Genomic DNA, 27,162 nt, shown 5'->3' with positions numbered 1-27,162 from the left:
TTCTTTCTTTCTTTCTTTCTTTCTTTCTTTCTTTCTTTCTTTCTTTCCTTCTTTCTTTCTTTCTTTTTTCTTTCTTTCTTCTTTCTCTCTCCTTCCTTCCTTCCTTCCTTTCTTCCTTCCTTCCTCTCTCTTTCTCCCTCCCTTCCTTCCCTTCTTTCTTTTAAAAAGATTCCATCTTTAAGTAATCCCTACACCCAACCTGGGGCTTGAACCCACAACACTGAGATCAAGAGTCAAACGTTCCACCAACTGAGCCAGCCAGGTGCCCGACTCCTTATTTTCACCCACTGCAGGTAGTCCTAAGATCAATCGTGGCTTGGTCACTCTACCATATCCACTACTCAATTGCCTGTGTCTTTTAGAACCAATATTTCACTCAAGTCGATAGGCACATACTGATCTTTTTTAGTTTGTTTTATATCCATTAAAGAATTGAAGTCATTGGCTTAATTAAACTGTTAGAAGAAAATGAATTCATTGGCAAATGATGCAAACGATCTGGGACCTCTGAACAAGTTCTTATCTTGCCGTCTCTTAAAAAAGTCTACTCAGAAGTCTTAATGATAAATACAAGTTTCATTTGTGTCATTTTTTTTTAACTTTATTGTTATCTTGATCTTGATGGCACAAAGCCTGGCCACCAGCAGGAATGTGATGGTATTCATGCTATCATTCAATAGAACCCCAAATAGCATCTACTTTAGAAGACACAACAATGGAGACATAAGCCCTGATAGGAAGAGCTTATAGCTTACAAAGGGACAAGAAGCTAGGCCAGCACAGAGGGCAAGCTAACTGGCTTTGGGGATTGGTACTGGTAAATCCAGAAGGAAGTGTATGAGTCAGCTAAGCAAGGAGGGGCTGGGAAAATTCATTGCAGTGAAATGAGAATTTATCCAGTACTTAATCATTCTTTTCAATGATTTGGCTTTTTCTAACCTCAAGATATTTGACTCTAACCCAACTTATTTCTAAACTCAAATTTACTTTGCAATTTTCAGTTTGGGGGAGTGATATGTCCTAGTGCCCATCTGATTTAAGTACTCCTAGGACCTTGAGACAGATCCTTGCATGCTTTAGCCAACCCCATCCTACAGGTTCAATGCTACACGTTCTTCCAGTGCATATCCCCAAAATCCAGGGAAGAAGCCACCTATGGATTTAGTTATAAGCTTTATCCCTGTGAAACAGGACAGAGGGTTGAAGGCTTAAATAGAAGATGATTCGAGAACACTTTGTCTAGTGAAAGAAGTCAGGAAGACTCTGCATGATTGTGAAGCTGGGGGAGGGGGTCCTGTTGGGGGCCCAGGACATGGGTCTTTTCGTCCTCTCAGCCCCTTAACCCTACCCCAAAGCCTCTCCATAAAATGGTCTGAAGTTATTTCATGCTATTTCAAGTAAAACAGAAGCTCTCCTAAGCAACCCCCACTTGTCATTTGCCAGCTTCTCTGTAAAACTCACTGGTGGATGTCGCAGCAAGCTGAAGACCCATGACTTTCTCCAGTACCCCCCACCATCTCTCACCGCTTATGTTGGCTGTAATTATATAAATTCAACCATGTATAAGCCAAAAAGAGAGGAATGCGTGTTGTTTCTTTCCCCCACACAAACATGGACTTCTTTTTCTTTTTTCTTAAAGCTCAGCAGTTCATCTCTATTTGTCTTTTGTTCTAACTCCTGACCACACAGGTACTGGGTTTTCTTTGAATGCCATCAGGTGACCTGGCTCCCAGCTGCTTCTTTGTACGATAGCCATTGTCTTCAGTCTCTTAGTACAGAATAGGCTTGCAGCATTAAGAATCCCTTCAGACACGTTCTCATCTCCTTCATGAGGGTGGGGAAGAGAGTTCTAGGAAACTATGCACTAGGTCCAACTCACTGAGGAACTGCAAGAGGATCAACTTTTAAATTTTCTTTATTTATAGACATTTTGGAACCATTTAAATCAACAAAGAACTTTTTTAGACAGAACATACCATGTTTATCTTGAGGTACACATTGGGCCCATTAGATAATGCTCTGGAAAGTAACACAACCGTTAACTGGTAGTTAACACCCCCGGTTTTCCAAGCAAAGAACCTATAAAGACGGTTACAAAATTCTTTGAAAAGAATATACCCTTTCCATTTAAATCAAGGAAAACTCCCCCAATTTTTAATTAATTGAGTTCAATTTTTAGGCTTAGCTTAAACAATTATTTTAAATGGAACTTAATATGAAAATGGGAGAAGAGGTTGATAGCTAAGAAATGATCTGAGCCCGAATACATGAGATTGTAAACAAAGGAAATTTATAATCTGATAAGCTCATTACAAAATTCATAGCCTAAAAATTAGACAGAGCAGCAAAATTACAGAAGATATTTGTACATAGTTTTAACTGATATCACGTTTACCCCTTGTTTCTGGTTTTCACAATGAGATCAATTTTAAAACACAAGTTTTAAAGACTAAAGTTTTAAAGACTAAACCGCAATGTGACTTGACAAGAAGGGGCCATGAGAATTCCACAATATTACAACCCCACAGCATAAAAAATCCTACTTTCCATCATTTGCATTCTGGGCATTTTACTCTTTTTGCCCTAGCAGCCCATTGCCTTTATATTACTAGATAAAGAGTGGGAATTGATAGAATGGTCATAGTTTCTGAAAGTCTCGTGTGTCCAATAGCAGATTTAACTTTTCTGGGGGACTGACGTTGAAATTTCCTTTGAATGGTTCACGAGGTACTTTGGAAAATGGTTTTGTTTTCCAGTTTGTTATTCAAAATGTTAATTTTATGCTCTTTAGGCATGATGAGTAGTGACTTGTTACACAAAGTGTTTGGAAAATGAAGGACCCTCTATCCATCCACATCCACCCCCTGAACTTCTCAAGGAGTTGTATGGATGGTGTGCAGGTGGTTCTGGAATGTGAGCAGAGGGTGTTTATGCCTATGTCTGAAAACAGTTGGAATGGATTGTCATAACAGTTTCCCATAAGATTGTTTTATTTCTACATGAGACAAGAATAAACATAGCAATTTAGTCGAATGGGCAGCTTGCTGAAACTTCATAAACTTGAATGGTATATGTGGGTTGAAAGAGTGTAAATGTAAATTTCACAGTTCATAAAGTTGAGCAGCTCAACTTCAAGGAGAAATGTGCCGGCGTTTACAAGATTCTGAGAAAGAATAGGTCCGGGAGTGTGTGAGTTCTCCCTTCCAGCATGAGTTAGGTCCATATTCTACACTTTAGCTGCTTGGTTTGGCTTATTCCTGATTTTCTTTTCTGATGGGGGCCATGAATTTAAACCCCAAGGAGGGTCCTGTTTAGACAGACACTTTCCCCTAAGCCCCATGGTCACCGCACTGACTGCAGGGAACCTGCCAGATATGTTCAGTCTTGACCTGGTTGTGTTAGCAAAAGTTCTGCTTCTGGGGATCTCTAGAACATCATTTCTCACTGCGAAACTGCAGCTCTTAGCAGGGAAAGGCCGGTTCCTCCCCATCCCTGCACTGTGTCTCTTGCTGTGATCCTCTCTGCCTTGTCTAGTCAGGGTGCCAAGGTCCTCTACAAAGTGTTCAGCTCAGGAATGGCAGCTACATGTATCTGTGCCTTTGGAGATGCCAGAAGTTAGTTATCACAGTCAAAAACATTCCTAATCGGTAAAAGAGAACATTAGCTAGTGGGAGTCAGAGATACTTTCAGCCTCTAACATATTCTAAGTTTTCACGATCACGTGGCGTTGATTTTCTTACCCCTTTAATAAAGCCTGCCATTTCTTCCATCTGTGATTCTTTGAAGACAGAACACACTTAACTCTCCATACATCCAACTGCCCAGAAGATTTCCTGTCTTTCTCACACATATGCAGTCTCAGCAACTGTGATTTTAAATATAAACATCATGAGCTCCAAGAGGGCTTTTTTTTTTCAGCATTGTCGAGTCATACCAGCATAGTGCCTGGCGATAAAAGGTGCTCAACAAATTTGAATACATGACCCAAAGGCCATAGCGCCTGCCCCCAAGTAGTCTCTATATTGCCACCAATACAAACTTGATGTACACATGCCAGGACAAAAACCAGAAACTATTTGTGTCAAGTTTTTGCAAAATAAAACATAAAAAGAGAAACATAAAAGGAGTCAGCTGTTTATGTGGGGCAGCCTTCATAGTAAACCCAAACCCGCTCTGTTCCTCCCGCCGGAATCTGAGAATTGTGTCCAAGGGTCAGGTACTTAAAAGCAGACTCAGCAAGGATTTGCTAGAGAAAAACGTGCAGCGTTTCAACTGCATCCTCTGCTTTTATTTTAAAAGAAAGTGCTGAGAGGTTAATGTTGCCATGGAAGTGGTTGCTGACACAGAAGGATGTTTTTTTAAACATGAAAGTCACTGAGGGGTCTCATGTCATGTGAGTGCAGGACCGGAAACTTCCATATAGATTTTTCAGTTACTTCTGAAGGGGCGCTCCAGTTTGCCTTATGGGATGCATTTTACCGAGAGTATTTACATTTTGGGAGATGTGTGAAGGGAGGAAAAAAAAATGCCTTAAAAAAAAAAGATTTAGGATGGAAAATGAGAAGAGGTTCAATTCACCTCAATTCTAAACCAGGAGATGGATTTAAGAACATCTTTAATGTCAAGAAATAAAGCCATATTGCATATTGCATGTTGCGTTATCGTGGGTCTTGTCTTTACCTTTGTTTAGGTATTTTGGTGAGCAGGAAGACTGGATAAAAAGATAGAAGCCAATCCTGCAAGTCATATTGACGCCTGGTGGGCTGACCTCAGTCACAGATGTCTGCACATCCAGAATCAGACTGGGGGGGAGGCAGGGCTAGGGCTGGTGGCTTGCTTGGAGAACTAGAACTTTTCTAAGATTTACATTCCTTCAAAAAGTCAACAATGATGATGAGGCATATTTTGGAAATTTTAATCACATCTGTCAAGAACCGTCAGAATAATGTCCTGGAATTCTTGGAATAAAAGTATGGTAATAATGTATTGTCTTTGGACGAGAGGAAAAGAAGAGGCTTATGAACGAAACAAGTGTACTTACTGATACTTCATAAAAAATTACTCAAAAGATGAAGGTCGTAAGTCTGATTTTTGAGCTCTCCTGAAGCACAAGCGTGTGAAGAACACCTAATACACTCTGCGAAATGCTCTTCAGACCTCTTGCTGTTAGACACTGGGGAAAAAAGAAGACCCTCAAACCGGAGATGAATTACCCTCTGACAAGAAACTACCATTTTCCCAGACATCGGCATGCAAGTATTACGTGCCAACCACCGCCCATGGGCTTACAATCAAATTTAATTCTTTAATACAGACCCTCTACTGATTTCTTCCAAGCTTTCAGTGATGAAGCCGAGTCAGACTGAGCTTTGAGGGGAAGGGTTCTGAGAATCTTTGGAATCATTCTGTCCACTCTTCCTAAGAGCGTCAACTTAGTTAACAGCCCCAAACCTCAATGGATCTTTGAAAGCGAACAGATGTTATCTAAAATATCAGACTAATAATGATGTTTAAAACATGTTTGTATTGTGTATACATATATACACATATATGCATATATTCTGGGTTTTTTTTTTCCACTGCTCAATAAAATTAGCAGCAGTTACAGATAAATTATTGTGGTCATGATTTGTATTATTTCATACATCCTCTAGCAACATGTGACTTTTGGAAAATGCCTTTTGATGAAAAGATCCCCACCAAGCATATAACAAACAGTAAAGTGTCATTTCATATCACTAACATTTTCAGGCACAAGAGTAAAACAATTAGCACTGCTGAGCAATCCAAACAACAGAGCACAGAATAGTTAATTGTCTAAAGTCGATTCCCCCAAAGGAGAGAACTGTTGTTCAAAAAGTGTTTTTTTTTTTTTTAAGTTCTTTTTTGTTGTTTTGTTGTTTTTTTGATTCTTACGGTTTTCAGCTTTGGCTATTTTGTAATAAATATCATACCTTCTCGCATAAACCTACTTGGGTGAGAATTAATTCTCTGAACATGCCTTTTGTCTTTGAGCAGCTGTTGAGTGATGTACAAGGCACACCTCTAAGTGTTCTGTACAGCATTTTTATTGATGTACAAAATAGCCTGTTCACCATTCAAAAACGTAATCTGCATAGTAAGAGTTTCTCTTATCCCTATTTACAGAGAAGGTTTTTAGTGCAAAAAACATGGAATTGTGTCCCAGCCCACCCCTTCTAGCACACACATTTGTCCGTTTTGTTCAATGCTAGCTGGGGTTATTTGGCTAAATTTTGGGCCTCCAGCCGTTAATGAATTGCATTATTTTCTTCACCTGCAGTTTGCTCAGTTTGAAATCCTCGGAGAGGATTTCTTCCGTCAGCTGAACGAGCAAATTCCCATCGATCTTTTCAGTAACGAAGAAGGATATGACATCTTCAGACAAACCAATAAACCGCAACGACTTGGACACTTCTTCTACAGAGAGTCCCGACAGGTCAGCGGGCGGCTGCCATGGGGAGCCATCGCCGCAGGACCTGGGGGCCAGCTGGAGGTGGAGCGGAGATGAGAAGGGGTAGGTGACGGAGAAGATGTCCTGCATGCCCTTTTTAACAAAGTACTGGTCCTCAGAGAGGTCCGGGGACCCAGGCTCGGGGTCTTCCTCAGCACCATCAATTTTCAGAGGCAAGGGAGCAGTGTCCGAGGCGGCTTTCTCTTCCACTGGCTTTGGAGCCCTGGGGGGTAGGGCAGGGCACGAAAGACTCTGCTTGGTTGTGTCAGCAGCCTGAGTTTTCTCATCCGTGCCCTCCACGGAGTAGCTGGCCGACTTGGGACAGGCAGGGACGCTGCCGCTGAATTCTGAAGTGATGGAGCCAGGGGGACTGGCCGAGAGCTCACGGCCGTCCAAATCAAAGGGTGCTGGGCAGTTTCTCTTTGGTGTGCCTGGCGTCTTCTGTCGTGGGTAACTGTAGCTCCTGCTGGGACCCAGCAGGAAGTCGCTCCTGGTCTGGCTCTCCGACGCTCCCGAATAATGGTTGGGCCACGAGAGCCTGGAGGAGAGCGTGTCAGCAGAGGGACTTCCCATCGGGGACTTGAGGTCCACGGAATCAGTTTTCACGCGGTTGCAGGGATAGCAGGACACAGGCGCACTTTCGGAAGGACTCGTGTCGCTTTTAGGAACGCTGCTTAAGAGCAAACACAGAAAGGGAGGTGAGTCAAAAGTAGCAGCCAAATATCGAGCCGACCCTTATCCCCCAGATGTCACTTCTGAGTAGAAAAGGACAGCTAGGAAGAAAAATGCAGTATTTCTTGTCATGAATCCAATAAAGTATCTGCTAACTTCACCGGGTTTTAAAAAAAGTCTTTAAGTTACTAAAATTCACCGATAATTACACAGATATGAATTATAATGATTTAAAAGGTTATAGTAGAGGTGGCAAATACATATATATATTTAATTTAACTAACAAGAAAATCACTGTGAGTGGGTCTGGATCTTTACGATGAGAAAAATTCTTTTTTTTTTTTTTTTAAGATTTTATTTATTTATTTGACAGAGAGAGACACAGCGAGAGAGGGAACTCAAGCAGGGGGAGTGGGAGAGGGAGAAGCAGGCTTCCCGCCGAGCAGGGAGCCCGATGCGGGGCTCGATCCCAGGACCCTGAGATCAGGACCTGAGCCGAAGGCAGACGCTTAACGACTGAGCCACCCAGGCGCCCCACGATGAGAAAAATTCTTAAGCCATGTTTAGGCTTATCACCAATAGGTCGTGTGAATGATGAGTAATGTCTGCAGCAGGTCAGGGTGGCATGAGAGCTGCAGATGGGGCCTCGTGCCTGTCATCCTTGGGCCATGTGACAAGACTACAGCACCAGCACCTATGACTCTATTTCCATCCCAAAGTCTGAGGTGAGAAGAGATGCGTCAAACACAATGCTTGCCTTGGCTTCTATTCAACTGAGTAAAACTAGCATAAGGATTTCAACGTCCAGAGAACAAAGAATAACTGCAAAAGAGAGCTATTTTACATGGTGAAGACCAGACATGGAGCAGTGCCTTCAACTTGGGGGCCATATTTTAAGAGTGACAGGGAAGCCAGGGTGTGCTCAGAGGTGGGGTGACCAGGCTGATGAGGGACCAGGCAGCGATGCCAGGGGAAATAGCTGGAGGAACTGAGGCGATCTCTCTGGAGAAGAGAAGACTTACATCTTAGCTGACTTCAAATTGTTCACAGGCTGACAAAGAGAAGCAGGGAGGATCTATTTTTTTTTTTTTTTTTTTCCAGAGGTAAGAAACAGTTGAAACTTATGTGGAGCTAGATTTCAACTGGATATAGGGAAAGATTACCAAAAAAAATCACTGGCGTTTGCCAACGATGGAATGAGCTGCAGTGCAAAAGAAGGAGCTCACAGCACTGGAAGGATCCAGACAGAAGCGAATGGCTACCAGACCGCAGCGGTCAAGAAGGGATTCCCGTAATGGTTGGAAAGGCAGAGCAGAGCCAACAGGACCCTTTCAACTCTAGGTCCCGGTTGAAGGTGCTGTTGTCTGCTTGTGCAGAAGTGGGAGTGGAAAGAACGAGAGGCTGGTCTGTGAGAGCTGGTGGCACTCCGTGGCTTGCTTTAAAGAGAATCCAGTCAGCCTTTGTCGCGGAGTTTCTCACCTACACTGTGGTTTCTTTTCTTCCTAGAACACTGGTTCTTCCATCCTCGCTTGAAACCAACAGGGGCCCCATCATGCTTTTCCAGCAAAATCCTTTTGTGTTTAAAGAACACTTCCTCTCCCACCTCCTGCCCAGGCTACAGCTACCCTTGGCTCTGTTCTCAAGAAGCGGTGAGCTGGCCGACAAGAAGACGCGTGCCCTGGCGTTAAGACTTACATGTCGTGCAGCCCTGACGAATAGTAGGACAGGGTGGGGCTGGGAGAGCGAGTCTGCTGCCGAGCTGGCTTGGCCGTACGAGGAGGGACCGAGGGGCTTGTGGACAAAGGCTTTGCGCTTCGGGGTGGAACAGGAGGGGCGTTCAGGAGCCGGCACTCTTCCCTGACCTGGCGCGGAAAAGAACACTCTGGGTTAGCAACAGACTGACAACGGGTCAAGTTGCTACTCTTAAAACAGTAACGGCAGGGGCATAAGGCGGGTGGAGCGAGAAGACCGCAGCACGTGAGGAGGATGATAAACACAGGTGCTGCCCGAGATCAAATCCACGCCTGTCACGAACTTGGCGGGACAGACCGATTTTCAAGGGGACTGCGTGGCAAACGCCAGTGGCCACTGAATCGTGGCCAGTAACGTGAACGACAGTGAGTTCAAAGGCCAGTGACGTGTGAGCTGTGTAAAACGGAAGTATTAAGAAAATAAGGACGTAAGGCAATTATGATCTTAATAGAGGATCAAACTCTTCTACTGGGTTGTGTTTATCCCCTGTTCAAACTGAATTCAGTGTGATCCAAACCTTCGGGACTGGAGGCTCTTCTCCAGGGTGGAGGCTCCTTCTGAAGTTATGTGCAGGGCTTCCCACTCCTAAGTGTGCATGTGAATCACCCGGGATCTTCTCAAAGGGCAGACTCTGACTCAGTAGACCTAGGGCGGGGCCCAGGAACCTGCATTTCTAACTAGCTCCCGGGTGTCACGGATGCTGCTGGAACAAGGCTGCAGATGGAGTAGTGAGGCCGACCTCCAAACCCCAAACAGCACTTTTCATGAGAGCTGCCTCTGACTTCCTTCGGCCTCACCTGGGAGAGGATTAGGTGACCTGTGAGGTCCATGGCTTGTATGAGTCTGCGGGCTGTTACCCCCCCACCCTCCTTTTCTGTTCCAGTCACAGAGGCATTCGAGAATAGGGTTCTTTTTAATGAAGCGGACATTTTTAAATGTACTTCTCTGTGTCAGGCAGCAGGGGGCAGTTTATACCCGGTTGTGCTAGTCTACCAGAAGCCACACAGGTAAAAACAGCCAATTCCGACTTCGTCAGAAAGGTCCTTGCCTGCTTTTAAGCCGTGTTCCCAACAATTTTTTCACCTTTGCCTTCAATTTCTTTCTGTCCCCGCAGCTCTGGGGTAATGAGGACAATGAAACAGCAAGCTTCCATTAGCTTTGGTATTGGGTTTGCTTAAGACCAAATAAAATAGGTTCACGTGCCATTGCATCCACTACACCTACACGGCACACTGGGCCTCTAACTGGCTTCCCAGACCTGAGCCGCATGCCAGAAAAAACCAGACGCTACGGAAAGTCACATGACCACGCAAACCTCAGTTCTAAGTGAAATGGAAGCAATTTAAAAAATCTCATCTGTTGCATTTCTTCCTAGCACAGAGGATCATTGCTCCCACCCGGAGGACCCATAGCCCTGGTTATTGGGACCCACTGGTGATCGTTTTTCATTTGGAAAAGCTCTTTAGGTTGAAATGAAGTATTCTGAGCAGCAGATTCTCTTCTCCAATAGCTGTAGGCTTTTCCCTTTTGAGTTTTTAGAAAAGAGGTAGTGGATGACTACAGAAAGAAAATCTGGGAGGACGTGGGTTTGGATAAGGAAGAGAGAGAGGATTATTCAGCTGGCTCGGGGCGGGGGGCGGGGGGCAGGAACTCCTGCACCACTGGAGGGTCTCCTTTTCTTTTCTTTTTTAAGATTTTATTTATTTATTTATTTGACACAGAGAGAGAGAGACAGCTAGAGAGGGAATACAAGCAGGGGGAGCGGGAGAGGGAGAAGTAGGCTCCTGGCTGAGCAGGGAACCTGATGTGGGGCTCGAACCCAGGACCCTGGGATCATGACTGGACCCTGGGATCATGACCTGAGCTGAAGGCAGACACTTAACAACTGAGCCACCCAGGCGCCTCCGGAGGGTCTCCTTTTCTTAAGGAGCTGAGAATCAACTAGGACACTGAAAACCTCTGGCCGGGTTACCCCACTGGCTGGCTTTCAGGAGTATATATTGGTTACAAAATAAGTAACCAAGATAGTGAGTCAGCTTCCGTCTTGTTAGTGATTTGTACAGGAGCCAACTATGTTTCTTTTCTTTCTTAGGGACTATCTATAGAATCTAGGATGGATGGGTGTTACTTTATTATACCTGTGCCTGATTCTGTTTATGCTTATGGTAACAGGAATGGAAAACGTAAGATAAGGAGCCTGTCCTATAGCTTTTTAATTTTTAAAATAAACAGTCCCTTTTCAATACTGGGTTAGAGAAAAGCACAGGAGAACATGGTTAATGCTGAATTTGATTTAGAAATTTCTAAGTTCTGAAAGTAGTCACTAACTGTGACGTTTCATTAGGGCTCACTTACCTAGATGTCAGTTATGATATGCTGAGATGTCCATGACAATATGCATTTTAATTCAAAGTAACTGACTGACTTAGGTCTTGGAACACAGAAAAGCGGCCACCTGTGACCTATGGGAAGTCCCCTCTTCCTGTTCTTCTAACTAAGGTCACTTTGAGCCGGTTCTGCCATCCTCTTCTATAATGGGGCAGTCCCGAAGAGCTTTCCAATAGGTTTCCCACATGAGAGGAGGTGTGGAGAGGAAGTAGTGGAAAGAAGCATTTGTAGGGCACAGGGCCCGGGGAGGTGAGCTATGGCGAACTGGAGTGTTTATAGCTAAACTCCAGACTATATCAGAGATAAAGGAAGTGTTTGGGGTGGCCACAGGACTCCTGAAAGGAGTAACAGAGTGTGTGTATGTGTGTGTGTGTATGTGTGTGTGTGTGTGTTTCTCGCTCTTAGGAGATGGGGTGGAGTCAGTGAAGAGATGCTACTAGAAGGCCAGAGAAAGGTTCTCTTCCCTTGTGAGGAGAGGGCTGTTTGGGTGTCATTGTGAGTCTAGTGGCAAAGAATCAGGCTGATTTGAAATCCATTTTGGAGAAAAGGTAGTTGAAAACAAAAACAAAAACAAAAACAAAAACGACTTTAAAAAGACCTGGCCCATGACAAGAATTCAGGTGTAACTTTGTAGAGGTACAAAAGGGCCAGCTTGTGCAGCTCCAAGCAAGTGTGTTAGGGCCGCTTGGCGCTCAGCACAGCTGACCACCTGCTCTCTACATGTTGCGTTTAACTTGTTACTTCCTTTCTTTCTGTTTGAAAGATTTTGTTTTAAGTCGTCCCTACACCCAGCCTGGGGCTCGAACTCACAACCCCGAGACCAAGAGTTGCATGCTCTACCAATGAGCCAGCCAGGAGCCCCCAACTTTATTGCTTTCAACTTACTGCTGCGGATTCTCAAATGAAGTCATATGCAGTTTATGGGAAAAACTATACGCTTTGGTAAAATATATACATTTTGGGATCCAGAAGTTACAAATAGTGAGGGTTTACTGTGCCATCGTACTTCCTACCTCCTACGCCCTTATAACAGTAATTGTTCTACTTTGCTTCTTGATTGGATTCAACATGGAACATATATATCCAAGAGCAGTGTAGTTCTTTTTGAAATGAATTTTATCTGACAATAAAAAGCAATTTACAAGACTGGATGGCCAATCACCCTATTTCCAGTTTCCCTCATATTCAATTCCACTTTCAAGTGCTACATTTTCAGTGGATTCCTTGTAAAAGTTTCAGCATGTGGCTTTCATCACGTTACTTCCCATCTCCAGTGGCACCCTCTGATTGCTGGATAAAGTTCAGCCTCCCCTGCTTCCCACTGAAGGCTTCTGCAGTCTTTCTGGCTATATTTGGTAGCTACAGAAATTACTCCATCTTATTCCATCTTTCTAGTTATTTCTCCCACCACTCCTCTATATGAGCACAGGTCCATCCAAAGAGGCAGGTTCAGTGTCGCCTGGACACGCCTGTCCTTGACTGTTCCTCTCTGCTGTGGTTACTGCCTGTCTCTTCCTAAATGCCACTTCCTAAGGCTCAGTCCCAAACATTACATGCTTGGTCTGAGACCACTGCACGTGGCCACCTGTACGTGTCACTGCTTCTGAACTCAGCTCACACTGTTTATATTTACTTACTTTCCATGTATAGTCAATTAGTCTGCAAGTGAAAATGGTAGGGACTGTCATTGTTGTTATTGGTACCCTGTGGATGACAGAGTTTGGGGATTTGTCACCTCGGGTACAAATATGTCCCACAGAATGCTAGGTAGAGGTTAACAGATGTCACAAAAAAATACAACAAAAAGGCACTTTTATTTTAAAATGTATACTGTAAGAATGCCTTTTATATTTTTATGTGGAAATTGTTATTGATAAGTCATTTGGGCTGGATGTTAATTTTTTGTGTGTCCTCATATTAGCGTCGATCTCGAGAAAAAGTGCGCCAGAAGACCTGTCACATATGACCACGCTCAACTCTACCCCCACCACACTGGGCATAGCAGGAGTGTGAAAATGACAAAGACGGTATTTCTAAACTGGGAAATTGTCAACCCCCCCGAAAAATTACTATTCTCAATGAGGATATTACAGAATACAGGATGGCTGGCGGACTAGAGTCCTTCTCTTCCTGTCCAACACAACATGTAGGGCAGCACGGGAGGGTGAGGTACCTGGATTATCAGGAGTAAACCTCCAACACTAGTCCTGAGCGACGGGCTGGCGTTACTATCACAGATTATGCATGACCTTTGCTACTGGTTGATCATTTCTGGTTACGAGTAGTTTGGGTGTTTGAAGACAAGCTCCTGGCTCCTGCTGGTTAGGACACCGTCAACGAACACAACATGGACTCAGGTGGCAGCAGGGAGAGCTGGCTCCCTGCTGTCCCCAGAGCCTTGCTTCATGAATTCTCTGGCCTAAGCTCTTCTTTCCGGGGCGCCTGGGTGGCTCAGTCAGCTGAGTGTCTGACTCTTGATTTCAGCTCAGGTCATTACCTCAGGGTCATGGGATCAGCCCTGAGTTGGGCTCTGCACTCAGCAGGGAGTCTGCTTGAGATTCTCTCTCTCTCTCTCTCTCTCTCTCCCTCTGCCCACCCACCCTGCCCCCGCTCGCATGCACACACACACAATTTCTCTCTGAAAATCAATCAACCAATCTTCCTCTTTCCAGCAATTCCATCTCCAGTACAATTATCTCATCCTTGCTCCTTCACTGCAGGGCCTTCCCTTTCGTAAAATGCTCAATGATTACATTCTTATCAAATGTAAGACACCGCTACTCAGGATTAAGAAAACTTAGCATTCATGCAGCAGACTGCTAATGCAGGGCTAAATATAAAGGTAATTTATTGAAAGGCAGAAATGGTGAGTTCTGCTCTTTCTAGAACACTCTCTAGTCACCTTTCTTTAGTGTACAAGGCCTATTCACATGACTGCCATCTAACACACTGACATAATTTAATAGTCAGGGTTTGAAGTAAGCTGTAAAAGGTGTGTGGGGACTAAGAGCTGAGATCAGAGCCACTATCTACTTCCACTGTCCCTAAATGTCTGAAGAACATGGCCAACCCTTTCCCTTTTCCTACACACTACATTAATTCCATTTTGCTATTGATTTGTTCAAATGTATGTTGAGTGCCTATCACATGCTCACTGAGCTACTGTTATGTATACAAAAATGAGTAAGCTCATGGAATTAGTTGGGAAGAAGGGAGACAAACATATAATCAAGACACAAATTGGTTCTGTAATAACAGAAGTATAAGAGCAAAGGTTAGTAGGAGCACCATTAATTTATTCAAGGTGACAGAAGAAGAATGAATTCATAGGAAGTTGTACTGAGAAAGTCTTCAGGAAGAAGGAATTATGAGTGTGCAAAAGGCACAGAAGCATGAAAAAAAACCCCACCAATGTGATGCTTGGGTCTGGGGGCTTCAATGATGAGGCAAGTACTGGTGCCATTTATCAGACAAAGAAACTTAGAAGGAAGAACAGAGCTTGGGAGAAGCCAAGGAGTTCTGTTTTGAAAATACTAAGCTTGAGTTTGATGCTCTACCAACAGGATCTGCGTGATGGTGGCACTGGGATCTCAGATGAGAAGCAAAGCAGGCTGAACCCCTAAGGAATGGGCAGAAGAGGAGACAAAGAAGGAGGAAACGAGTGATTCTATTTTAGCAGTCCCCAAGCAGAACCCTGCCCAAATGGTGTCAAAGGAGTGAAGGGAGGGGAGGACAGCAGAATGGCGGTGTAAGGATGAGAACATGTCAGGAAGTCAGGAAAGATCTGGAAGATATGTGAGAGTTAGCAGGTCACTGCAGCTCTTAAGCAAAAGAAATCAGAATGAAAAAAAAAAAAGAAAAAGAAAAAGTAAAAAGCCTGGAAGACAGATTCCAGTGAGTCAAAGGCAGAACAGGAGGTGAGGGTGGACTCAGGAGGGCACATCACTCTTTTCAAGAATACTGACTAGAAAAGAAGGAAGAGGCGGTTATTAGAAAGGGACAGTGGATTGAAGAAGGCATGGCTTTTTTCTCCCTAAGCTTGGAAGAAACTTTAAAAATGTGCCCGGGTATATACATGCACACACATAATAACCTGGAAGCCTTCTGGAAGTGCTTACTGACTCCTAGGACCCATGCTTTCCCTTCATTTAAGAAGACAGAGAGGAGAACAGACATTTTTCCATTGCTTCCTGCCTTAGCCATTCCATCACTGGCCACTGTAAAGCTAGGAAAGAAATTAAGGGTAACTTACTGTCTAATAGCCAGAGCAAAGATGGAACACACACCCAAGAGAATGAATGACTTAGGAAAGTTTATGTTTCTAAGTGAAGGTGGTCAACAAAGTCAAAACCCAACCCCAATCTTTGGTTGAAATCAAACGCGTCATAGAATGGGACTATTTTCTTCATTTTCAGAACACGGTCTATGAAGTTTAACTTGCTTTCCTGACTCCGGGAATAGCAATTAACTGTCCTTTCCCCTCTCCGCTCCCTTCAGCTCTAACTCCGTGTGGCTGGGAGGGAACTGAGCACAGTGTAAAGGACCAATCATTTGTGAAAAATGGACAAGAAGGTCTTCTCCCTAAATAGCCACACGTTAAAAGAAATGCATGAGAATCTAATCAAAGTAACAAAGCTCATTATTGCATGGTTTGAAAACAAGGTTACATGTATTTGTTAATGTATGTTTATTATATGTAACGTTTGTTACACATAATTAGAGCATTTTATATACATTACCTATGATCTAATTTCTTTCTCCTGTGACATTAAGTTTTTCTCACACTTCTAGGGATTAAAAGAATACAAGAAACCAAAGACACACCAAGTGTTTATGAAACAGCACAATGTAGGGATGGGGGGGGTTGGTATAATATTCCTTGGAAAGTTTTCATTTCTTGGAACTCTCTACTTGTCTTCTCTGGAAGAAATAACACTTTTTATACCTTTTCACTAACTGGACCGAAGAGACTGCTTAAGAAAAGTAAATGGAACACTTACTGTGACATCTTTCGTGTAGCCATCTTTTTGGGGGAAAAATCAATTTTATCACAGTGTACTCAACTTTTAAATCCATGGCAATGGATCTGGAGACACCTGCTGACAAGGACATACACTTCCCTTGTCTGTGGTTTAAAACATACCATCACATGCCTGAGGGTGAAAATCTTCTGTCTCAAAGATCATGCTGCTTAGAATCGTGGGCAGTCACCGAAGAGATTTCAGCATCACTTAGGCGGGGTAAGGATCATTTTGTTTCTTTGTTGACAATGATTCAGAAAATACCCAGATACTTTAAGTGAGCTTGATCTACAACTGGACTCACCTGTACTGTGAATTTTCTACTCTAAAAAGCCAACTTCAGGATAATGTCAGCAATCGAAAGAAAGGAGTTTTGTAACCATGCTTCCTTGAACTTTGCAACTTTGCCTTCAGTGCCTGCCCTCTGCCCTGGATTTTATATTGCTTCCCACACTCCCTCTCCCAGATAACAAAATCATTACAGCCTTAAGAAATCTTATTTATAAAGAGGCTTTTATACAAAGAGTTCATAACCCTGTCACATACCCATCAGGATATTTTCAGCCGAACAGAAATGAAAGTTTATAATGACAAAATAGCAATAAATGAAACTCTATGTGATTAATTACTCAAGGGTAGATGTGATTTACAGTCAAAATCCTGATTCTTAGATGAATACTTTTTTTTTTCCTTCCAGTTTTATACACTGACGATAAGGACCTAAAGACAGACCTAGGTTTGAAATGACCTCCAATCTCCCAGCCTCAGGCAAGGGAGGCAAGGCGGAGGCCACTTACTGGGCGGCAAGAAGGGCAAGTGGTTCTGAAAAGAATACTTGTTTAAATTCTAGGGTGCTTCTATGGACTCAGAAGAAGGAATATGCCACTGGGGGAGAGAATAAAGCCCTTTTCTGAGCAAGGAGTATAATACATGATAGATCTATTTAAACAGTATATAACCTTCACATTAATGTGATTTTGTGCAAATGGTACTCAAGAGTGCAGATCTGAAAACAAGAGCTATCCCACAGAATATTATAATTATTAGCATTCTCATCATTGAGACTTTCAAACGGACACAGGAGAAAAACACTTCTTGGTTTAGAAGGTTTCATTTAAAAACAAATAACCTACACAAAACCAGAGGCAATTAGTTTCAAAATTACCAAAACACAGTAATAATTTAGTCCTTATTTCAATTAACAAATGGGAATGCAGGTATGGCTTGCTCTCAGAGTACTCCTCAAAAGTCGTAATTAAAATTAATTAAATGTCAAATGCCTTAGGAGACCTCATTAATTAGTGGAATCCTGAGCGAATCTTTTTGTAGAGCAATTACTTTGAAAAATAAATAGTCACTTCCAGATTAATCTTTTTAGTACCTAAACCTGAATATTACCATGTCAGATTTATTTAAGAAAATCTGGCTTTTAATGCCTTTTCTAATGCTAACATTTGATACAGGGCAAAAGCCCAAAGACAAAATAATATAAAAACTCAGTCAAATCAGTTCTCACAGCCACTTCCCTTAGTTTATAAACAAACATCTTTTTATAGCTTTTTTCCTAACTTTGGTAGTCATGTGAGGTCCCTAATTCTGTAGGGTGGATACCTCCAGGTGGTGACACCTGGTTACACCGTGACCTAGCCTAGCCATGCTGAGGAACAGAATTTGCCAGGACAACTTGTTAGTCTTTTTTTTTTTTTTTTAAAGATTTATTTATTTATTATTTATTTGTCAGGGGCGGGGGAGGGAGAGCATGAACAGGGGGAGCGAGAGCATGAACAGGGGGAGCGGCAGGCAGAGGGAGAAGCAGGCTCCCCCCTGAGCAGGGAGCCCGATGTGGGGCTTGATCCCAGGACCCTGGGATCATGACCTGAGCTGAAGGCAGACGCTTAACCGACTGAGCCACCCAGGCGTCCCAGCAACTTGTTAGTCTTAATATTTCTATTCAGGTTTGTCTGGGAATTTCAGTTTCTTGACGTGAGCTTGCAGCCTTAGGGCTACATGTGGCTTTTTCCCAGGTGCTTTAAAGCTCTTCAAAACCCCAACTGCCCCCATGAAAGGATTCGACATTACTGGGGTCCAGGATGCTGAGCATTTCTGTACCTCTTTGATGAGTACAAATCTGGCTCCACAGCTGGGTAACTATAACATTAACACCTAGCTTATCAAATGGATATTTTAATTAGCAATAATCGCGCCTCAGATGGGAAGAATGTTTTGTTATTTTTAAACCCAATTAGGTTTTTGTAATATCTCAGAGACCAGTAAAATGAAACTATCACACATGCTTTTGGAATGTGGGGACAAAGGGCCCCTGCCTGGGTGCTGGGCTGACTATGGAGGGAGATGGGCCTGTTCCCGTCAGCCTCCTTGACTCTTTGAAGAGGTCTTACACCCTCATTAAGAAAGGACTGAGGGAAAAAACCTCCCAAAAAATCGTTTTCCATCTGACCCTAAGTTGGAACCTGTCCCATATTGAGTTACGGCTACTATTTACTGAGTGCTTACCAAGTGCCAGGGAACAGTGCCAAGTACTTTGCACAGTACAACAATGCAATGAAGAAGCTGTTATTCTCCCCACGGAAACTGACTCAGGGAGGTTAAATATTTTGCCAAAGGTATGAAGCTACTATTTAAGGGTGAGGAGGATTCAAATCCATGGCTCCTTTTTTTTTTTTTTTTTTTTAAAGTAGGCTTCACACCCAGCATGGCGCCCAGCGCGGGGCTTGAACTCATGTCCTTGAGATCAAGACCTGAGCTGAGATCAAGAGTTGGATGCTTAACCGACTGAGCCACCCAGGCGCCCCTCAAATCCACGGGTCTTAAAGTGATGTTACATGCCTCTAATTAGAATTGCAGCACAATGCGGGAAACACAGTAAGCGTTATCGCTGAAGGGGAAAGATTTACTCTCACGGTCACAGAAAGAAACAAAGGCCACCAAAATGTGCTGGAGACAGAGCACAAGTACGTGTTATGACTTCAGACACTGAAATAGGAAGGGAAGGAGGAAGAGAAGAATTAGGAGAAAAGGGACAGGTGGACATGCAATGGAGCCATTCTATCCCTGGATGTTAACACGAATGGGTCATGCACTGTGGCAAGTAGACTGCATTTGCCAAGTACCAGCTTTGCTTCCCTTACTATGAAAGACATGCTTTCTTTGACTCTGTTCCATTGCTCCAGCACCTTCTGTCCCTAAAGACCTGGTGGGAGTTGTCACCTTCCCAGATGATGTCTCACTTGAAAGCTTATCACTGTATTTAATTATCAGGCAGGATAGCTGTTAGGTACATGGTATGTCTTTCTCCCAGGATTCACTCCAGTATAACTTTCCAGAGAAGTTTTATTTAATTCTGTGGGAACGCTTGAATTTATGCCCCATTAAAGTTCCCTTTTGAAAATTACAAGCTGAAGCCACATCTAACAATTATGACATTTCTTTGGATCCCACATAGTTCCTAAAAATGGAAAACTCATTTCATGGTCACAGAGCCAAGAAAATATATGACTTCATTGGAAATGCCTAATTTTTTAAAGTAAATTAAGTGATTTCAGGTGTTTAAAAAAATTTTTTTAAGATTATAGCATTCTATAAACACTGGACATGCTCTGAAAAGACTCTCTTGTAAGACATTACATCTGAGACTAGAGACCAAAATCTCCTCCTGTGAAGTTTGCTTTTGCTTTCAAATTTAACTCTCATATTTTTTAGTACCAAGGTCAAGAACACAGCCTCTTAATATTTATGTTCTTACTCATCTTTTATTACACCATAGAAAAAACAACTGACGCTAGCTTCCTATTTCTAGACTTAGTTACATAATGACTTTGGGTATGACCATTATGGATGAGTCAATCAATCATCTGACAAACATGAGTTCCCACTATGTGCCAAGTAGGACCAAAGTTCTATAGGAACAGCTCACCTGGTCACACTCCTATTGAAGATCAGGGTTCCAAGCTTCCAGTAACATCAAATACATAGTTGAGTTGAGACACACTGACCACTGCTTACTTTCCAGGAGGACTGTCCCCTTACTTTTTACCTGCTTTTTTGGGGGTGGGTTGGAGTGGGGGAATATCCTCTGACATGAATAAAAATACCAAGGACTCTAAACTTCACCAAAACTTCCCCGAAATTTCCCACAGCCCCTACTAGGTACTGGGATCTCTGGGCTTGTGTCTTGAGGTCTACGGAAGATCCTCCAACGAGCAAGGTAAAATCCAGGTCTGCAATCTCTGGGGAGTTCCTGCATCTTAGAGCAAACAGCCGGGGTGGGGGAGGAGTCCCCCTCAGGAAACTCTGTAGCAATGAGGTCCCTGCATGGACAGCTAAGCAGGATGCCTGCCCAACATTCAGGGCTGTCCATGACCTGGCTCCAGCCTTTTCAGCCATCACTCCCCTTCCATACATTCTAGTCACCCTATTCTACCAACTCAACAGCACTTTCTGTTTTCCCTCACCTGTCTGTCCCAGCTTCCTTCCATACCTTTGCTCATGCTATTCTGTCTGGAATGTCCTTCTTTCTCATCTCTGCTCTTTTAACTCATGCATGTTCCCTCAGCTCATTTAAAATGCCATTATCTCCATGATGACTTCTCTCATGCATCACCCAACGAGAAGTTTCTTTCTCCTCTGAATTCCCACACATCGTGTCTATCTCTCTTCTGTTGTTTATCACATTTTAACTTGTATGACAGTCATTGCATTTCATTTGTTAACTTCCCTATAAAATTGAAAGATACCAGAGTCCAGAGTGCAGGTCTTATTTATGGTCCTATTTCTTGCATCCCACTCAGTATTTCCATGGTTTTGAAACTGGGTTCTGCACAGCTGCAGAGTTCCACAGAGGTGTCCTGAGACCACCACGGGGAGCAGAGAAATAGATGCATGCGGAGACATCCTCCCCCTAAATGTGCTTCAGTCAGATGGGTTCTGAATTCTTCTATTTATTGTGATTTGTGTAAGCTTTTTTTTTTTTTTTAAAGGATTCTGCCAGATAGGAAAAAAATTTGCAGTAGACACTGTCGAATAAATGAACAAAACTATACCCAATGTCTCTAATGCTTTCTCGATTCAGATATAATGAAATCCAATGATTAAAAACAAGGAGCAAAGGTTCAGAGAGTGCCTGTCAATGAAAGAACATGGTCAAAACAGAGGGCCCTTTCTCCTATCCTGTACTGACCTTTTTACAGTAAGATTTGATAGAAGCCTCTGGAGCCGTGAATGAGTTCTGTTTAAGGTGTTAAACAGAAGCACGCTGGCTCGGGTTCTGCTCTGGTGTGTGTCCATGTACAGAAGCACACCTACCATGCTTTGATCTCAATGTAACTTCAGGGAAGTTGGAAGGATTAGAAACCCCGCTGATGTCTCTTGATCCCCACCCCCACTCCTCTCCCCCAAATAAATCTACTCTTCCTTCAGTCTGCCCCACCACTGTAACTGGCACTGATATCCACTCTGTTGCTCAGGCTAAAATTCTAGGAGTTTTCCTTGATTTCCCTCTTTCCTTCACTACGCACACCCGATTTATCAGTAAGTACTGTCGGGTCGTTCGGAAGCTGCTCACTGCTCCCCGCCATCCACTGCTACCAGCTGCTGTGGTTCAGGGCATCGTCATTTCATACCTCCCGTACCGTAATGCCTCTTCTCTGGTCTCCCACTGTCTGCCCCCTCCTCCCTATTATCCATTCTCCAGGCAGCAGCGAAAGGCATGTTTAAACCTCTTCCTATTCAAAACTCTCAAGGTTTTAAAAAGTCGAACTCCTAACTGGTAAAAATAACCTAGCCGGCATTTATATTTCCCTCCAAATGAAGCCAATTTGCTCATCCCGATCATTTCCCACTGGGAAGTTTTCCTTTCATTAGGAAAGAAGATAAATTAGTAGGTGACCGAGCAGAGAGACGGAAGGACTGACACATCACTAGAGAACAGAAATGACTTACGGCTTCAGATTTGGGAGGCACTGGAGGTGGAGGTAGGGCAATCTCTGAAGACTTCATGGCTACTCCCAGAGTTCCGGGCACAGGAAGAGGAGAGGTCGCACATTTGGACCGGACGGACCCTCTAGACTGATCGCATCTGCTCTTCTCGCTCAGGGAACGCGTGAGAGGCTGATGGCTGGGCTTGCCGTCCTCCAGCCAGAGCTCTTCATAAGGAAGCTCTGACTTCCCGGGGATGCCTGCCGATTCTTCACCGGATTCCGGGAAAAGGTAGTCGCTCCCACTGTCACCCAGGTCCTGATAGGGCAGGATGTCATGAGGAAAGGGGGCCCACTCGCCCCCCAGGTCCCTGCAGCCATGGAGGTTCACCTCACTGTTGCCATGGAGATTGTTGCCATACACACAGACGGAGAGCCGGTGGAAGGACTGGGTGAGCTCATCGCGGGCATAGCTAAGAGAACTGGGCACGTGGTTGTGGCCAGAGCACCGGCCCTTCTTGGGGCTCTTGCAGTCCTCATTCCAGTCAGTTTTCACATCTCGGACAGCCCGGGAATACTCGTCGATGTCGAACTGTTCTTGGCAGATACCCAGCCAGTGATGGACCAGGGTCTCGGGCCACACGTCTCCCTTTACCAAGTGTTCTGGAAGGCTAAACTTGGGGACCGACAAATGCAAAGGGAAGTGCATGGGGAGGATCTTGTTGTTCCGCAGCACACAGCAAACCACCACTGTCTTGGTCTGGATGTTCACAAACTTGTAGCGATGCCCCTCGCGGATGAAGTGGAGGTCGTACGGGTTCCTGGGTGGAGGGCTGGGCACAGTCACGTTCACGGGGAGCCTGGTTTTCTCCACAATGTTGCGGATGGTGTGTTCGCCCTCCTGCATCTGAAGTTCCAGGGGACTCCGGGTGCTAAATCTGCCCTTGCACTGGAATGGCAGGCTAATGCTTTCATTGGTCCGATGATTCATGCAGATCAGGCATGGCATTTTGCCTTTTCCCAGCTTGCTGATGGAATTGAGCTTCCCGATCTTTTTGAAAATTGTGTTGAGTCGTGACTTTTCCTTGAAAGTCTTTGCGTACAAGATTTCTGCCTGCCCCATGAGAGTGAGTTCATCCCCAGTACAGAGGGTGATGTTATAAACTTCGGTGTCCTCGTTGCATTCACCTGAAGCAACCTACAATAGGATAAATCAAGTTTGAGGTGAGTTGCCTTTAGTCCATTCCCACAGAGAAGTGGAGAACCTCCCAATAAGACACACAAGCACGCATACAAAAAGGAAAATGCTGTTCCCATACTAAATTTAGCCACTCCGTTTCTTTTATAATGTTTATATGGCTAACAGTAACAAGAAGATATTTGTTTAGACTTGTAAAAACACACTTTGTTCTGAAGAAATGAGCAGTCTGTTCATGAGGAAAAATTTGGGAATACGGAGAAAAGACACAAAAAGAAAATAACACCCACGGGCCTGATTCAGAAATAGGCACGGTTAATGGTTTGATAAACATTCTTCCAGTTTCTTTGTCTATGCAGAGTAGCCTATCATGTGGATAATCATTTTGGGACATTACTATTATCATTCTCTCTTCCAGTTATAAAAAAAAAAATGCTTCCATGAACACCACTGTGGAAAATCCCTTATTTTTTTTTTACTATTAAAATTTTATGAAATTTTCTAAAATTGGAATTGGGACAGAGGATGTAAAAATGTTTTATTTCTCCCTGTTCTTTAATTTTATTATACAAACTATTCATGTTCACTGGCAAAAATATTAGAAAATATAAATGTAAAAATGAACAAATTCTATGGTCTTGCCACTAAAGAGAATCTGTATTAACAATTTTATATAAATAGAGAAAAAGAGAAGTAGATGTGTCATCTATCTTGGAGATATATAAATACACATACACAATTTTGTTGCTTTGTTTCTCACTATATTCATTTTCTCGTGTTTAAGTATAAGTGGTCGGTTGCCAGTACTGACCTTATGTATTTGATTATCTGGGCATAAGCCTTAATTTATCTGACTAGCTCCTTATTGTTAGACAGATGGCTTTTCCCAATGTTTAGCAATTATAAATAGTACTGCAATGAATTTTTTTTTACAGTTCAACTATTTCCTTAGGAGAAAGGCCCCGAAGTAGAATTGCATGGACAAAGCTATAGATATGTATTTGAAAGGTCTAATATGTATCTCCTATTGTGCTTCATCAATGTTACACTTATTTATACTTCTTCCACTTCATGAAATTATCTGTCTCTCCATACCCATGCTAAGTAAGTTTAAGGTTTACCAATATTAAAGGTAAAGCATGCATCCTGCATTTATTTATTCATGTTTTATTTTGATTTGATTTATTTATTAGGATAGTTGAATGTATTTTGGTATTCATTTATCTGGCCATTTAGATCTCCTCCTTTGTGAATGTCTGTGCCATTCACCCATTTTTCTATTGGGATGGTCATCTTATCGATTACTTTTTATGTCATGTGAATGTCATTTATGCTATATATTTTCCAATTTGTTGGGTGAATTTCAACTTTATAACTTCTTTAAGTGCTAAAGTTTTTTCTTCCTATGTGGCAAACATTTTCAAAAATTTTTCTTTGTAATTTCATCCTTGGGTGGTATGCTTCTACTAGTTGAGATGATATTATCAGTGGTTCTGAGTTAGGGGTGATTTTGCCCCCACTCCCCAGCCCCTGGGGACATTTGACCATGTCTGGAGGCATTTATTGGTTGTCATGGCTGGGAAGGTGCTACTTATATCTAGCAGGGAGAGGCTAGGTATGTTGCTAAACATGGTACAATGAACAGAACAGCCCCTCACAGCAAAGAATTATCTAGTCCAGACTTCAGTTAGTGCTGAGGTTGAGAAAAACTGAGATGATTAGCCAATATTTTCTTCTAGGATTTTGATGGTTTCATTTATTAACTATTTAACTGATTTAATTAAAATTTCTTTGATGGACTATTAAAGGTAGAGGTCTAACTTTAGTTTTTTCTTGAAGATTTATTTATTTACTTGAGGTGAGGAGGGAAAGAGAGAGACAGTCTTAAGCAGACTCTGCGCTGAGTGCGGAGCCCAACACAGGGCTTGATCTCACGACCCTGAGATCACAACCTGAGGGGGAAGCAAGAGCAGGATGCTTAACCTATCGTGCCATCTAGGCACCCCCAACTTTAGTTTCTTAAACAGTTAACTGACTGTCCAGTATACTTCTTAAATAACTATCTCTTTTCATCACTGATTTGAAATGCTACTTTGATCATGTACTAAAATTATAAAACACATACACATTTGTATACTTATATTTGCATCTACTGTGAGACCATTTATCCAAATGACCTTTCTGTCTATTTTCTCATTTTAACTATACTGCTTCAGTTCCTACATCTTTATCTTACATGTTCAGATCTGAAAATAAAAACCCTCATTTGTGGTTATTCCAATTCAAAAAGTTTTTGGATGGCAAGAAACAAGAGAAACAAAGTCAAAAAATCAAGTAACGGTCTGAGAGAAAATATCTGCAGTATCTCCACAAGAGTGAACCTCCCTAATACATAAGCAACTTTTAAAAAATGACCAAAACTCCTCCACAAAAACAGGTGAAAGTCATGAAATATCAATTCACTAAAAAAGGGCACACAACAGACTTCAAATCTATGAAAAGACGTTCAACTTCTTTTATAATTATATTATAATTATAATTAAATGAAAATTATACTTAGATACCACTTCTTTATCTAGAACACTGATAAATATTCAAAAGCCTGACATACTCAGTGGGTGAGGCTCTGGGGAAACAGGCACTCTTGTTCATAGCTGGTAGAAATGCAAAATGATACAAGTCCTATTGCAGGGAATTTGGCAATACCTAACCAAACTATGCACACGTTTATCCCTCCATTCACCAATCCTACTTCTAGGAAATTGTCCAAAGACATTCCTCCAACAGTGTGAAAATACAAATGCGCCAGGTTATTCATTGTAGCATTATTTGTATTTGCAAAATCTTAGAATCAAACTAAATGCCCAAACACAGGAGATTGATTGAATAAACTATGATACAAACACAAAATGTATTACGCAAAAAAGAACAAGAATGATGAGTTCAATGAATTAACAGGAAAACGACTTTCGGGATATATTAAGTAAAAAAACAAACAAAAAACCCCCCCAAAACCAAAGTGCATAAAAGCTTATATGGTATACTACACCTTTGGAAAAATCAGTATATATTTTTCTGCTTATTTTTGTAAAAAAAAAAAAAAAAGGAATACAAGAAAAATAAACCAGAAAACAATGAAATTGGTACTTGAGGGAGGGAGGAAACTGGTGGAAGGGAGTGATAGCTCTGTGAGTGTACCTAGCTATAGAGTTTTGATGTTTAGGAGGTAAGCCAATGTTCTAACATCTTCAAAAGATAAAATTAAGTCAACAAAAAGTTAAAAGAAACTGAAAGCTAAATGCAAATGGAAACAGATGAGTCCAATCTTATTGCCAGTAAATAAACTAACCACACAGGGGACAGAGACAGAGAAATCATCCAAATAACTTTAAAATGCTTTGACTACAAATTGCCAGTAGGGAAAAAAGACCAATAAATATTGTGTTCTTTTTGGTAGATTTGTTTTGCATATGAGAGTGGGTACAGGGATTCTGAAACAACTTCTTATGTATATTGTAGAAATAAAAAATGAGTAAATGTGTTCTTTTGAGAATCAGTTTTCACTGTGGACGGAAGACAGAAACATGGAATTAAGAAAGGTAAGAGGAACTCCATTGGGTATACATGAACACACATCTATTTCTTAGCTTTGTTCTTTCTAAGGGACCAGAAGCAAAGACTCCTCCCACTATCACCGAATATACCTAGCGCCCCAAACCATTCTCC

At 42.5% G+C, this 27,162-nt stretch overlaps 1 protein-coding gene across 2 annotated transcripts in view; it reads right to left on the bottom strand.

Annotated features, from left to right (window-relative positions):
- Window positions 1-2,186: 2,186 nt before the first annotated feature.
- GAREM1 (GRB2 associated regulator of MAPK1 subtype 1) overlaps window positions 2,187-27,162 on the bottom strand; it is a 194,238-nt gene continuing 169,262 nt past the window's right edge. The window contains exons 4-6 of one of the 2 annotated variants that reach the window (XM_034996093.1): window positions 22,264-23,436; window positions 8,840-9,006; window positions 2,187-7,145 (exon numbers count right to left, since the gene is read on the bottom strand). In XM_034996093.1, the coding sequence (XP_034851984.1) occupies window positions 6,248-7,145; window positions 8,840-9,006; window positions 22,264-23,436 (2,238 nt within the window). In that variant the 3' untranslated portion in view covers window positions 2,187-6,247. The remainder of the gene's footprint in view (window positions 7,146-8,839; window positions 9,007-22,263; window positions 23,437-27,162) is intronic. The other variant, XM_034996094.1, reaches the window with a different exon arrangement.

This window comes from Mirounga leonina, unplaced genomic scaffold (assembly GCF_011800145.1).
Source record: "Mirounga leonina isolate KUSES-001 unplaced genomic scaffold, KU_Mleo_1.0 Mir_93, whole genome shotgun sequence".
Taxonomy (NCBI): domain Eukaryota; kingdom Metazoa; phylum Chordata; class Mammalia; order Carnivora; family Phocidae; genus Mirounga; species Mirounga leonina.
The sequence above is the reverse complement of the archived record's forward strand: the minus strand, read 5'-3'. Positions and strand labels throughout refer to the sequence as shown.